Source organism: Macadamia integrifolia, chromosome 2 (assembly GCF_013358625.1).
Source record: "Macadamia integrifolia cultivar HAES 741 chromosome 2, SCU_Mint_v3, whole genome shotgun sequence".
In the NCBI taxonomy this organism is placed as follows: Eukaryota; Viridiplantae; Streptophyta; class Magnoliopsida; order Proteales; family Proteaceae; genus Macadamia; species Macadamia integrifolia.
The window spans coordinates 36,136,933-36,152,872 of record NC_056558.1 but is presented as its reverse complement, the minus strand read 5'-3'; the positions used below and the strand labels follow the sequence as shown (position 1 = coordinate 36,152,872).

At 37.9% G+C, this 15,940-nt stretch overlaps 1 protein-coding gene across 3 annotated transcripts in view; it reads right to left on the bottom strand.

Moving 5' to 3' along the window:
* The window catches only part of LOC122067934 (putative nuclear RNA export factor SDE5), a 36,317-nt gene that overhangs the window by 15,060 nt on the left and 5,317 nt on the right, over positions 1-15,940 (bottom strand). For all 3 annotated transcript variants that reach the window (XM_042631775.1, XM_042631778.1, XM_042631783.1), the window contains 5 exons: positions 13,523-13,548; positions 6,232-6,305; positions 5,855-6,084; positions 5,457-5,539; positions 5,246-5,302 (listed from right to left, as the gene is read on the bottom strand). In XM_042631775.1, the coding sequence (XP_042487709.1) occupies positions 5,246-5,302; positions 5,457-5,539; positions 5,855-6,084; positions 6,232-6,305; positions 13,523-13,548 (470 nt within the window). The remainder of the gene's footprint in view (positions 1-5,245; positions 5,303-5,456; positions 5,540-5,854; positions 6,085-6,231; positions 6,306-13,522; positions 13,549-15,940) is intronic.

The window sequence follows — 15,940 nt, the reverse complement described above, 5'->3', positions numbered from 1 at the left end:
TCCCATATCCCTGCCTATTCACTAAGTCGGATCACCATTAGTTCATTGTTTATGCCCTTAAATCCCTGCTATCAATTTCTATTTCTATCCAGGTTCTCAAGTTTCCTAACCATAGTGTTAGATAACTCAATTGCAAGCACTAGTGGCAAAACAATAAATATTTGGGTTTATAAGAAAAATGGCAGACTTATAATTTGTTGGAACTCAACATAAGCAAAGGGTCGTAAGATGATAGTAGAAGGGTAAATTAGGAAGAAGTAAAATAGGGACAAGAGTGACCAATAGACATAAGGAGGGGCAATCCTCGAAAATCAGAACAATATTATAAGACCCAAAAAATCATGAGGTTGTGTTCAAACTCATTTCTGCAGAAAGGGCGGAGAACAAGTCTTGAACCAGGAGGGATTTTTCCTTCAATAATCAACTAATTCCTGAGAGGATTTGGGTGAAGGATTGTGCCAATAGCCTCCTGATTACAGGTTCTAATAGTTCCAAAAATCAGAAACCAAGGGAGATCTGACTCTCTGAAATCAAGTCCGGCAGTAAACAGAGAAGCAGATCCTTGCTTCAACTTAATGTTCACACAGGAGGTGGTTTGGGACGTCAAAGCCCTTGTGTCAAAGTCGCACATAAAAAGCCTGCTCTTGGTCAGGATCTTAGGCCAAATCCAAGGAATATCAGGGAGTTTAATCACGATCTCTTGGAGTTATTTTTTTTGGATGAATCAAACTATATTAAAGGAAAGAAAGAATATACAAAAAGGCCTCATGAAGAGACAAGAAAGGGCAAGCCCATCTATTTTGATGTATCTACAAAGCTAGCATACTTGCCCCACCATCCCTGGAGTTATTAGCACCACTGAAACAGGAGATGGGGAGTGAGTTCACGATACTCAGGTAAGAAGGGAACCAGAAGAAGGGAAGAAGAAGAAGAGAGGGGGAAGAAATCTCTCACGGCCATTCTCGGCTCAAGAGCAAACAGAACTTCACTATTCAATTCATTCAAATCTGATCTCTGAATCGTATTACATCTCCAATTTATAAGAAAAAAAAAATCAAGAGAATTGGAAACCCAATTGAAATAGAAACTACTCTAAACAAGAAAACTAACTAATCCCAAGGAAAATTCCTACGTATCTACCAGCCTTCTAAAACAAAGAAAATAAAATAAGAATAACAAAGAAATAAAAATCTCCCATAAATAAATCTCTAGCCTACCAACTCTTGCCCCGACCAGAAAACTGGTCTGGTTTCGTTGCATCTTGGCTTAGGCCTCCAAAGAGGGTCCATCTAGTCCAGCAAAGCCAAGGCAACTGGATCACATTGACGAACCCATTTACAATTTAGATTTGCCATGAATTGCATTTAAGTTTTAAGAACATAAGAAGATAACTAAAGGACTGTAGATAAGTGATATCTTTGACAAGACCTATAAAAAAAAGAGTGTCTTTGATGTGTTCATCAGCCCATGCTGATTAATTCTACCAACTTTTATTCTCCTAAGTAATCTTTGGGGTAGTTTAGAGGAGCATCTCAATGAACTTTAACTATGTTATCAACATAGTTGTCAAAGTGTTGCCCAGGCATCACTGCACTGCCAAGGCGACAAGGCTTTTTTTGGGGACCTAGGCACTCCACCGCCTTAATGTATTTAACGGCTTGGTATTTTTTTTATTATTATATGAGATTAAATGCATTTTCTAATGTGTTAAATGGGTTTGTGTAGAATGTCTATATACAATGTGATGCATGGGATCATGCCCATAGTTGTCAAGGCGTCGCCTAGGCGACGACTAGGCATCCAGGCGGTTTGCCTAGGGCCTAAGCGACAGTCACCTTGTTGCACTGCATGCCGCCTTGTGTTTTGGCACTTATTTATGCCAAACATCATTTAATATTTGTTACATTTACTTAAGATATTATTCATAAATAAGCAAATACCCCCTATTTGAATCTAATAAAAATAGTTTAAAAATCAAATTCCAAAAGGATAAAAAGTCAACCCCCTAGTCCAATAACAAAAACTGGATTTTGGTTATAGGGGAGATTTTCAACTTTTAAATGCTGAGGTTTTTCTCAATTATGAAAATTTTATAAATTCTATCATGTTAGAACATTGCTAAAAACCAAAAGTCCAGTAAAATAATCTTTTGTTTTGATATTCATAAAATTATTTTCATTCATGCGATTTTAACAACATTTGCGCATTTAAAAATAAGTTTGACCGAAACATAACTTTGTCATTGCAACTCAGATTTAAGTAATTTTAGACTTGTTGGAAAGCTGATTTTATATAGTCTCATGTAAAAATAAAATCATTTGACCAGTCAAACTTATTATAGAACAAGAACATTTCTCTAAATTTTAATTTTTTATAACTTAATATGACTTAATGTTAATTTTTATGATTTAATATGGTTAAATGTTGATTTTTAATGACTTGATGTTGCTTAATCTTGATTTTTTATGATACAAGGTATATATAGCTTACTAAATAATGTTAGAAAATAGGAAAAATAAAAAATAACACGTGGTCGCCTTGTTCGCCTTAAGGAGGTCGCCTTCTCGCCTAAGCGCTTAGACAACCCTCCACCGCCTTGGTTCGCCTTGGCACCGTGACAATTATGATCATGCCTTTGTATTGAAAATTGAAAAAGGGGGGGGGGGAGGGGAGAAGAAGATTTCATCGTGGGATGAAGGAACCAAATCTACTACTTGCTTCCTTGGTCGGTTGTTTTCCAAATTATTTTGCTTTAATATAATGGTGAAAATTATAAACGAAAGGATAAGGAATGAAAAGAGAAAATAGAGTCAACTAGTGGCTGATATTTTTATCCAATTGTGCCCACTTGTCCTTTTCCAACCAGCAGTCTCAAGAATATCTCTATATGTTGTGTGACTCCTCATCTCCTCCACTCCACTACCCTTACAGTTGTGTGCGTTTTGACAGAAACAATTATATATATATGGGTGAACTGGTTTGTCTTTACATTACAGACTTATAGCACACCAAAGGGGAATTTGAGGTGGATGTGTCCATGAACCCTGCCACATGGTTTGTCCCCTTGGGTTTGAGAAGTGAGAATGAAATTGTATCCATATTTTAAAATCGTTCAAGCACGGTTAGGTCGCCTAAGCGCAGCCTAGCGGCCACCTTATTGCCTGAGTGCTTAAAAAGGCCCTCCAACACCTTGAGTCACCTAGCACTTTGACAACCATGGTTATTAATTATCCATTTGATCTTTAATTCATTGTTTCAACAATCCTATTTTCGTTAACACGTGATGTTATAAAATTTTCAGCCCAAAGAAATCACTAGGTACATGCACAATTTTAGCTCATCTTCTTTACAAGAGAGAAAAAGGGTGCCCAAAGGCCCAAACTATTTCTAGATGTGTAAAAATTGACGGTTAATCAGAACTTCAAAGTAAGAAAATTACCCAAATAACATTACATTCCACGATAACTTTTACTTAGTTATCATTAGCTAGTTAAAGAATGAAAAAAAAAAATTCTGGATTTGTAATATTTTCCTTGAAAGTGTTTGTGGTTTAAACCAAATTTTCTTTTAAAAAATATATATATATAAATATATATGAGCAACAGAATGAGGTATATTTCATTCCGAGAAGGTATGCATGAGCCAGTCTATATTTGTGTGGATGTATCCACTGTATAAATCTAAAACACTTAGAAACCAGTCTCCCAATAATGTAAAAATTGGATTGACAAGGCAACCAAGTCCCAATGCCACAGGATTCCATCAAAGAACAACCAATATTCAAGGTGTAACAGAAGCACAAACAGATCAGAATAAAAGAAGGAAATAAGATCTGGAAACAAGGATATCGATCTCAGGACCTAGGGTTTTCAGGAACCAGAATGGAAACAGAAGTTAAAAGGTCCAAGGGATAGTGAATCAGGTATGTAACAATCATGAACACATAAGCAATCATCAAAGAAAAATAAGTCCAGGTTATTTCTTCCTATCGATCTCAGTAGAAAACCAAATTTAGGCTAAAATAAGACAATCAGGCAGAACTGTGTGATTTTGTGTAGCAGACCAACCAGTGGTCTGACGGGGCCGAAATTAGGATGGAACCACCTTTGGATGGACCTAACACTCGACCAACAGATGGGGATAAACAGGTCGTTGGAAGCCCTTGAAACAGCGATGGATTGGGGACAAGAAAGAGATTTCAGAACTGGAAAATAGAAAGTAATATGATAACAGTATTCAGATTTACCTAGAATGAACTGAGATTGATTTGGAGTTCTTAAGTCCTTGAATAATAACAAGAGAAGAAGATAACAATGGAAAAAGAACACCTCGGGCTACCCACAGCAGAGGGTCAGTTCGATCAAACACCAACTCCACCAGCTCTGATCAAACACAAAGCAATTCTCAACAAGGAGAAGCAGAAGCAATAGCAGCCATGGTTTAATTCTTCAAATCATTGGCTTCTATGGAGCCTTGCATTATATTTTTAGTGATAATGGGGAAGGGAATTACATCCTAAAAGCAAGTTCCCAAAAAGGAAACCAAATATTCTCCTAGTACAATAGTTTCTAAAAACTAAAAAATGAAACTAACAACTGATGACTTGACTCAACTAATAATTTGACTCCAACGAAAACAAATATAACTTAAATTGAACCAAAATGGTTCATTAATGAACCGAACCAAATCAGCCAAAATAAAAGAAACCAAATACTAATCCCGTATGCAACCATAATACCCCCCAGTTTAGGCCCATAAAAAGTGACACATGATACTCCAAACCACATGGACTGAAGGCCTAACACGTATACAACCCATCCCTAGACTTATTCCTAACTGAACAATCCTAGTTTGATGAAGAATCTGCATCACCCAATATAGGCTCCTCAAGTATTGCTAGAAGTTATCAAAATATACACAAACTCTCCACAGTCCACATGCACACACCCAGTCAAATAAATATGAATTCCACAGATTTCATGTAATTAGATGCGTCCCTGGATATTACTTTTCAGGTTTATCTTGGTATGGCTTAGAAATGAAAAGCATTTTCAGCCCTATGGGTTCCAGAAAACATCTCAAACATTTCAAATTTCAAACTATAAAAGGACGAATATCTTGAACCTCCAGTACGATTTTTTTATAAAGTCAACTGCAATGTAGTATAATCAGGAGAGATTTTGACCAAGGTATTGGTGTTCAAGTTAATTTCATGTCTAAGAACTGACACTAACAAAAAATATACCTGTTTCAGAAGTTCTTTAGCCTGATTACGATCTCCCTTTACAAATGAATCAATAGCCTGAACAGGAATTAATAATATCAATGCTCATCATCTGATCTTGAAGACAAATAAATTGATCATTTTTTTTTCCTTCATGCACAAACAACACTAAAACACGTAAATAAATAAAAGAAAATAGTAAAGCATGACAAAACTTCTAAAAGCCACTTACAGCTTTATAGTATTCCGTCATTGTAGCCCTATGCTCCACAGTAGCTCGCCGAAGGATTTGGTAGCTTTCATCTTCATCTACATCTATTGATGATATGGAACACATAAGCAGCAGAAAGAAGAAAGTTTTCTAATTATCTACTTTGTCAGTTCAGCTGCATGACTGCATCCACCATCTGATCATGCCTATATAGGAATGGGTGGCAACTTAGATTTAAAACTTGAACAGAAATTAAAAAACCTCCAATTCCAGTAGAAGGGCTGAACAACAGAGCCTACCATTCATAGCTCGTACAAGACTATTGCATGGACTTCTTTAAGTTGTAGAAACTTTCTCTCGAATATTACCAAGAAAAGGCAAATATTCCAAAAATTATGAGATAAATATCAGACATATACCATTTCCTTCTTTTTGTTGTGATACCATGGTGACAATTGGAAGTTCTCTAGTGGTCTCCCTAGGAGGTTCAACAACCAGAGTTCCAAATGCTCTTGTTCTCCTCACTGCCTTCACAGGGCGACTTCTTGGAAGCTCTTCAGTTCTCTCAGGCACATTAAACAGTGCAGTTAACACCTCCTTCTGGAGATCATATCTCTTTTTGTCTTCGTCGGGTGATTCTGTACCATTCCTATTAAACAATCTGACTTCATCACTAGATATAAATGGAATGAAAAACAATTTGAACTCCCAGAAAATAATGGAGAAGGAAATTGGACCCATATTAAATTATCTAAATTTATGAAATTAATTCCTTAACCACTAGAAACAAACATACCTGCGAACAAGTTCCACATTTTGTGATTTTTCTTGACAAAGGAGAGATTGTGACTTCGGAAAGTCATCTGTAAACTGTACAAACAACCTCAAATAAGCAAGAAAAGGAGGTACAACAGTTGGTTTATAATCCATCCAAAATGAAAGAAAAAAATTTTCATTTGTGGCAGTACTATCAGGGAAAAGGGGGGGGGGGGGGATTGTTTTGGCAAGATCATATTATCACATGATAAAGTTGCATCAATAATTGTACATGCCATTACAGCCAATTTCTTTCTTTTGCTATTGGAGCAAATGTTTGATTCAAGATTCCAGTTGGGAGCAAAACTTGGGGCATGGTACTTTGCTATTATAATGATCACATGAAAAGAGTTTCTAACATTAGACTGAGTGACTGGACCATGGTCTGCCTGTGAAGACCAACTGCCAGGCCTGAATGGTTCATATCAACCCGAGGATATGAGGTTCCTAGGACACCATTGACTGGCCAATAGCCTGTTTGGTTAAAACCAAGGTTTAAGAAACCGGAATCAGACATGGGATCGGCCTCTAACGATTCCGATCTGAATCGGTCAGAATCGGCTGGAACCCTAGAAATTGGAAAGGGGAAGAAGCAAAGATTTTCCTAAAATCTGTGATTTTATGGAGTTTTTTTATCAAATCAACTTGGGGATCTTGAAAGATTAGTTTTGAGACAAACCTAGAACCTAGAACCTAGAACCAGTACCTACAAGTAGAGAGAGAGAAATCTAAAACCACAATGGATTCAATGTGTGTGTCCATTGTGGTGCTCTAGTTGGAAACTAAAGATTGCAAGAGAACAAGAGGAGAAGGAAGAAGATGAGAGTAGGAAGAAGAGAAGAGAGAGTTGCCGGTAGCAAGTTGTGGGAGAGAAAGATCTTTCTCTCCCCTATATTGATTCACTCAACATAAAAGAACATCCTTTTACCCCGCTCCATGCTAATATATGATAGCCAAGGGAGGTAAAAGGTAAAAAGGGAAAAACACATTACAACATAATGGCTTAGTACCCAAAGTACCCTTATTACATGGAATTACATAACTCTAACAGCTGTCGTTTACTTGACCATCATTACTTGTGTAGCTCTCTGCATTGCATCTCTGTGTGTTGCGTTGTACTTGCTACCTTTTTATATCTTCTTCTGTCTGTTACACTTGGATACTTGAACGTCCTTATTTGTTTAGAATGTATGCACTGTCGTAGCATCTCTGTACTTTGCATTAAGCATCCTTTCTCTCTACCCTTATGTATACACCTTTCTAATAAATATCTATTTTCTCATAGTGGAGCATCAGGTAGGCAGCCGACACTTTAATATATCTAGCCATTCACCTTTTGCATGGATCCTTTTTTTTTTTTCTAATAACCTCCCTTTTCTTATGTTTTCATGTCCTACTGGGCTGTTACAAATGTCGTACACAAGTATAGGGTCAGACTTGCAATCTCAAACATTGGCTCCTTAATGGGTAAGAGCATGGAATTGATAGATGTCACGAGGAGAAGAAGGATTAATATTGCACTAGAAGGAAGGGCAAGAAAGCTAAGGCTTTAGGTGACTTCAAACTTTGGGAGATCAAACCCATAGAGGAGGAGTGGGCATAGTTGTGGACAAAGAACTAAAAAATGACATTGTGGATGTGAGGAGAGTGAGAGGATCATAGCAATCAAGATGATGTTGGGAAAAGAGGTTGTCAATATAATTAGCGCTTATGCACCCCATGTGGGGTTGGATGAAGGTAGTAAGTTACAATGGGAAGACATGGATGGACTAGTGCAAAGCTTTGGCCAGGACAAAAAGATTATCTTGGGGATGACCTCATCGGACATGTCGGGAAGGATTGGCGAGGGTAGGAAGATGTACATGGAGATTGTGGTGATGGGGAGAGGAATAAGGGGATTCAGTTTTAGACTTTACGGTAGCCTATGATCTACCCATTATGAACACATTCCTCGAAAAGAGAGAGGAGCACCTTGTTACCTATACAAGCGGACTTCATTAATAGCTAAATTGACTTCTTCCTACTAGAAGGTCCGATAGATTGTTGTGTAAAAATTGTAAGGTTATACCTGGGGAGAGTTTAACCTCTCACCATAGACTGGTGGTGCCTTGGATATGTAGCTTTGTTCATGGACTCGTAAGAGAAGGAGGCCTGTTTGCCATAAGATTAGATGGTGGAGACTAAAAGGAAACATCCACGATGCTTTACTAATAAAGTGGGTAAACAAGGACAATGGAACAATGAGGGAGGCTCCAATGAGATGTGGACTAAAATGTCAGCCTATATTAAGAAGGTTGCTAAAGAGGACCTAAGGGAATCAAGGGGCACTTGTTGGGCCCTAAAGGAGGCTTGGTGGTGGGATGAGGAGGTCCAGACTGCCATCACGTATAAGAAAGATTGTTTTAAGACTTGGCAAAGGACTAAAGAAGTTGATGATAAAAAGAAATATTACGCTGCCAAAAACGAAGCTAGAAAAATTGTGGGGCAAGCAAAGGTAAAGAAATATGATAACTTTTACAACAACCTAAGCGCTAAGGCTGGGGAGAAGGCATATATAAGATAGCTAAAATGAGAGACATGAAGAGCACAGATTTTGAGCATGTCAGGTGTATCAAAGATAAAGATGGTAGAGTGCTAGTCAAGGATGAAGACATTATGATGAAATGGTGTGATTATTTTTGCAAGGTATTAAATGGAGACATCTCGAGTTAGACCTGTTGAGTGCTTTTCTCACTCACACACCACACGCCATCGATATATAAGAAGGATTGGAGTGGCTGAGGTTAAAGATGCCTTAAGAATGATGAAATCAGGAAAGACTTCAGGCCTAAACGAAGTCCCAATAAAGGTTTAAAAGAGCTTAGGACTTTGTGAGGTATCATGGCTTACTAGCTCTTTTAACAAGGTTATGAGTACAAGAAAGATGTCAGACGAGTGGGAGGAGAAGCATTGTAGTCTCCATCTACGAAAATTAAGGGGATATTCAGGACTACAATAACTATAGAGGCATAAAACTCATGAACCATATGATGAAGCTTTGGGAGAAGGTTATTGAAGTCCACTTGAGAAGAAAATCTGGTGTCTAGGGTGACCAATTTGGTTTTATGCCAAGAAGATCATCAACATAAGCTATTCATCTGCTCAGAAGACTAATGTAAACCTATAAAGCTGCTAAGAAAGACCTCCATATGGTCTTTATTGACTTGAAAAAGGCCCTACGACAAAGCACCTAGAGATTTAATATGGCATTTTGTTGAGTAAATATGCGAATATAATTAAAAATATGTATGTTGACATGGTAACTAGTGTGAGAACCAAGGGTGGTCAAGGTAACGAGTTTCCTATTACTATTGGTCAACACCAAGGGTCAACTTTAAGCCCCTACCTGTTTGCGCTTGTTATGGATGAGTTGACTAAAAAGATTCAATGAGGTTCCACGGTGTATGCTTTTTGTGAACAATATTGTTTTGTTGGATGACACAAAAATAGGGCCCAATGCTAAATTGGAGCAATGGAAATCAAATTTGGAAGTGGCAGATAAGTAGAACAAAGACAGAGTATGTGATGTGTAAATTTAGTCACATTACAATGAATAATGACACAGTGTCTATTGAAGGAAGAGAGATAATGCCAAGTGACTATTTTAGATATTTGGGATCGATCGTTAATAAAGAAGGCAATATAGAGGTTGATGTGTCATATAGAATTAAAATGGGATGGACGAAGTGGAGGGGGGAGTATGGAGTTTTATGCGATTGATGTGTCCTTTTAAAACAAGGAAAATTATATAGGACAGTCGTGCAACCAGCTATGATGTAAGAGGCATAATGTTGGGCAGTTAAGAAGTGGCATATTGATAAGCTATGTGTAACGGAAATGAGAATGTTAAGATAGGTCTACGGGAAAACTAGGAAGGATAAGGTAAGGAATGAAAGTATTAAAACGGACTTGGGAATTTCCCTGATTCATGATAAGCTTCGAGAAAGTTGTTTGAGATGGTATGGCCATGTTCAACGGAAGCCATTGGATGCACTAGTAAGGAGGAGTGACCTGATCCAGATAAAAGTCCTAAAAGAGCTAGAGGCAGACCAAAAATGACCTAGTAGAGGTAGTGAGGAAAGACATGCACAAATTAGGCCTTGTCCCGAGTATGACCTCAAATAGGGAGGATTGGAGGGCTAAGATCTAGGTAGCGGACCCCCTTTAGCTATGTTCTATTTTGTTAATGTTCTTAGTAAACTATTTCCTTTAACTTATACTTTTACTTTTCCTTTTCCTTTTCCTTTTCCTTTTCCTTTTCCTTGTCCTTGCTTGGATTTATGTAGCCAACCCCATTAAGCTGGGGTAAGGTTTTGTTGTTGTTGTTGTTGTAACAGCTCTGCCTTATTTATAAAAGTAAGAAAAAAATAGTCCTAGTAGGAGTTTACATTGGACAAGACTCAACCTAGACTTAATCTAACTAGGAAAACTAATGACAACAAAATATAACCCAACAAGGACTCTCCCTTGCAATAGTATATATCTTAACACTCTCCTCAACGTGCAGTTTACATATCTGTTAAAAGGACTCCAGCTTGGAACAACAAGAACAGATATTAAAAGCAGCACCAATATTAAATATATATATATATATATATATAGAGAGCAGTAGTAGACACCAATGAACTCAAGTTCAATCATTCAACATAAATCCAGCAGCAATATCAACTCAATCACATCAACCATCAACAGCAATACAACAACAATAATAGCCAAAACAACAACAACCACCAAGCCTTATCCCTACAAAATGGGCTTGGCTACATGGATCCATGCAAAGACAAAATATTAATAATATATTATAAAGAAGAGAACACATCAACACAACAACACATCAATAAAACCCACCTAAATGGGGATGGCAACATGGATCCTTGCCCTCCAAACTAGCTCTATTTGCGGTCACACTTGAGATAAAACTTAAGCTATGCATGTCTTTCCTCACTACTTCTCCTATGGTCGGTCATTTTAGGTCTGCCTCCAGCTCTATTAGATCCTTCAATTTGAATCAAATCACTCCTCCTTACCAGTGCATCCCAAAGTGCCTCAATTTCAATTTCTCAGAAGAATAAATGAGATTTGATCTCAAAAACAGGCCCATGAATAACTAAAAACCTGATGCAGAATTCACTAAAGGAACCAAAAGTGATTACAAGAGGCTGGCCAGAAAACAGGACAAATGTTACGTGATTTTAGCTTATATTGCAGATTTCTGAACCAAAATAGAAGGAACTATAATGAATCTTCGGCAACATGAAAAATGTGGAAGACCATAAAGTTTGATGTGGTTAAGGTTGTCCAATCGCGCCAATCGGGCCTCGGAAGACTTTATTTTGGCCCATAGTTGGATTCTATAGGACTTGAGCTTGTTCATTAATGTAATGGGCCTCTTCTATAATCCAAACTTATAGGGATAAGGTTGTGTGGGTTCTCAAGTAGTCAAATTTAGAAAGAGTTCTTTTAAGTTGGTGTTTTACATTGGCAATTTGGCATAAGTTAATTTAAACTTATTTGGAAGAATATGAGTCACTAGCAGAGTCAATTACTGATTTTGGTCTTTATATATGTAAAAACCCCCTTTATGATAGGGTTGATTAAATGAATGGATCAGTTTGGTGTTTGGGAAATTTCCTTGTTGGCTGAACTTCTTCTGTCCCCTCTCGTGTTATTCTCTCTCCCTCTCTCCTCAGAACTGTTCACCTCCCCTTTCTTTCTCTCCTGCGATCTCTCTCTCTCTCTTTCTCTGAGTTGATTTGATATTCTTCTCTTCTTCTTTCTCCCTATCACTCCCCCCCCCCTTTTCTCTTCCAATCAACACCCTGCCTTTTTCCTTCTCTTTGCTACTGTTGCAGGTGCCTTTAACGAAGGTCACAACAGCTTCTCCTCTCTATTAGAGATCTGCATCTATATTCTGCTATCAGGTTAGCCTCAGATCTAATTTCTGTTAGTTCTCCTTTAATCTCTATGCTGTAATCTGGTACTCCATTAGTAACCCTCATAGCCACTGTTTCAACTTCTGGATTTAGATCTGTCCTCCATAATTCTATTAAATTCTTGCCTAGCTATCAAATATATCCCCTGATTCTGAAACCAGCATAGTCTGGGAATTGTTAACTACATCAGAGTTCACAACCATCTCCTTCTGTTAACTTCTCTATTCTTGTTGAATCTGTTCACTTATCCTGCCATAACTTAATTCTCACATGCATTAGTCGACCTGGGGACCCATCTGCATCTGAGATTCCCAACCCTTTGGGCTTTCAGTTTGCATTAAAGTTACAGAAGATTTTTGCTATGCCTTATCATGGCCCAACAGACCTATCAGAATTATGAGGCATCTCATGCCAATCTTTCAACAATGGCATGAGATCATTTTGGATGACTAATAAATACATCATAAAGGTGCACATACATACACTTTAAACTACATGATCCATATCTTAGTACACTTTCATACTTTAGGTTGTAGCCCTTCTGACACTTTAATATAGTACTCACCATATATATCAAAGAAGTTCCAAATATGTGTACATGCATCATTCCTTTCCTTTTGTAGAAAAAAGGGTTCTTTTTTATCAACCACCTAAACTAATCTATGAAATGACTTGGCTGCATCAGGAAGGGCTCAAGCCCAGCTACTCATAGCCATTGACGACACAACAGTATGCCAGTTCAGGCCTACCTGAGCCTGGCTCGGCATCCCCATATATTAATATTTTATTAATTTGATACTTTAATTCATATTTCTTTTAAAATTTAAAATTTTAAATTAATAAATAAAATAGTAAAACTATAAGGAAAAATGGAGATGAATGGTAGGTTAGAAAGGGCAGTCCAACAAGCCATTCAATGGAAAGTTGAACTTTGGTCAATCAACACTGCAAAAATAAAAACTGCTTTTTTTTTTTTTTTTTTTTTTGATCTCATGATGTCGCCCCAATCTTCCTCCCATACTAAAAAAGGAAGATGGAAAGAAAAGCTTGAATGACCAAGAAAACCAACTAGTCCTGTGGCGGGGGTCAAAGTGGTCAAAATAGTCCATTCCGGGTAGGAAGGCAAGAATCCCAGCTTATTCCTCAACCACTGGATATTGGACTTTCTCTCCAATGCAAACTAAGGTGAGATCGAATGAGGTTTCCCTTATTCCATTCCTTTATTCCATTCTGTTTATGATGCATGGAACAAGGCAAGATAAAATGATCTCACTCATGAAACAAGAATACTTACAGTACCTTTTTTATGTCATAGCCGCAAGAACCTGCAATTTAATTTATACTTGGTCAAGGCACATGTCAACAATACACCAAATGCAAGAGTACATACATAAGAAATGGTATCACTACGGTTGTAAAGCAAAACTAAATGAGAAGAAACATCTGACATACTCATATGAGAAATAAACCAGTACAACATGAAAAATGATCAAAAAAATGGAACTTTTTTGTAGCCCACTCTATTCAATTTTAAAGTGATGAGGACGTCACAGCAGGATTTAGGACTTGTCAGAGGAGACACAGACACATGCAGCCAAATGTCACTTCATTATGGCTAGATGGCCACTCTTATGTGTAGTTCTTTTTTATTACTTTGTTGTACTTTTATTTGAGGCCACACTATTATCTTATTTTTTTGTTGTGTTGCTATTATATTGTAGTTATATGGTAGTTATTTTAGAAAATAACTGTTTAGACGTTTAAGATGTAGTCATATGGGTAGTTATTTTAGGAAATAACTGTTTTTCTTTGTTGTATAAGATGAGGCTCTTTTTACTCAAGATGAAAAAGACAATGAATGAAGGAAAGATGTCAGAACTGTTAGGATCTTCTCCCTTTCTCTGCAGCATGAGTGATTCCCTGCAAACCTTGGAGTGAATCCAAGTTGGTGTGAAGCCAAGCCCCCTTTATCTTCCCTAATTCTTCACTATTAGGCTACCACCTTCTTCCTCTCCCCTATTCTTTTTCTACCACTTCCAATTTTCCCACTTTTGGCTTAAATCATAGTCTCAACACAATGGAGATCCATCAATTAACAACAAGAAGGCACTGAGGACACATTCTTGGAGTTTGGTAGTGACTTAGCACTTGATCACAGCACTCCAACTCACGGAACAGCAAAGGAAGGTTCAGTACCTATCATGTGCCCTTCATTAAATTTCCATGAATCCTAGAATGAATTTTCAGCACTCGTATTTTTTAAATTTTCATTATTTATGGCTGCATTTAAATCTGATTTTCTGCATGTATGCTATGAGTTTTGTGTTAAAGTAGGATGGATGAAGTGGAGAGGGGCGTCCGGAGTGCTATGTGACCGGCGTATCCCTTTGAAGCTTAAGGGAAAATTTTATAGGATTGTTGTGCGTCCATCTATGATGTATAATGCAGAATGTTGGGCAGTTAAGAAGTGCCATACACAGAAGTTATGCATAGCGGAGATGAGAATGTTAAGATAGATATGTAGCAAAACTAGGAATGATAAAGTAAGGAACGAGCATATTAGAGCTGACTTGGGAGTTGCCCCAATCAACGACAAGCTCCGTTAAAGTCGTTTGAGGTGGTTTGGCCATGTTCAACGGAGGCCTGAGGATGCACTAGTAAGGAAGAGTGGTTTTGATTCTATTTCAAAGAGCTAAAAGAGATAGGGACAGGCCTAAAATAACCATAGACGAAGTGGTGAGGAATGACATGCTTAGTCTCGGCCTAGTCTCAAGTATGACCTTGGATATAGCCTATTGGAGGGCTAGGAGTCATGCTCCCAACCCCATTTAGCTAAGATTCTCTTGCCTTGTGGGCTGGGCCCTTTTCCTCTTACTCTCACCAATATACTCTCATCTTTTCGCCTCCCCCTCCTCTATTCTTTGTTCACCGCCCCCCCCCACCACCTTTTTTTTCTCTATTATGTTTTGTATGTTGTATGGATCCATGTAGCTGACCCCATTAAGTTGGGATAAGGTTGAGTTTGTTGTTGTTGTTGTTGTTATTGTTGTTGTTGTTGTTGTTTGTTATGAGTTCTGTGTAAGTAGAACTTCCCAAACACAAATTCACTTAAACTTCTGACTTGTATTAGATTTCCCCAACCTGTCTTGCGCCACAAAGCCATTCCATCTACCCATATATAAAAATTATTTACCCCCCTATTTTGTGGAGTAATTGAGCACCAGCCAGTTACTACCATCTTTGCTTTTTCCACCACCACTTCGGCTGAAACCCTTTTATCATGGGAAACAAATGCATTTCTTTCTAAGCAAATAGCAAAAGGAACCAGTCTCCAAAAGGTCTTCATACTACCTTGCATTGGACCAGCTTCCCACTCCATCATTGCCAGCATACTGCTTGGGAGTAGCCACCTCATCTTCATCAATGAAAGGCATACTCTCCTCACTTTAATCGCAAATGGCTCCCAAAACAAGTGATATGAATCACCAGAAGAATATCAAAATCTCAAGCACCTATTCCGCATCCTCCGTGCTTCTAATCAAATTATCAATTGCAATGCAGTCCATATGAAAAAGCAAATCCTTGGTGGAATGCAACAGTTACAAATCGCGCTATAAGGAAACTCAGTCCCCCTCCATGGAACATATTGAGAAAAACTTAACTGAAAATCTCTCAATAATGCGCCACCTCCCCCACCCCACACCCCCCCACCCCAAA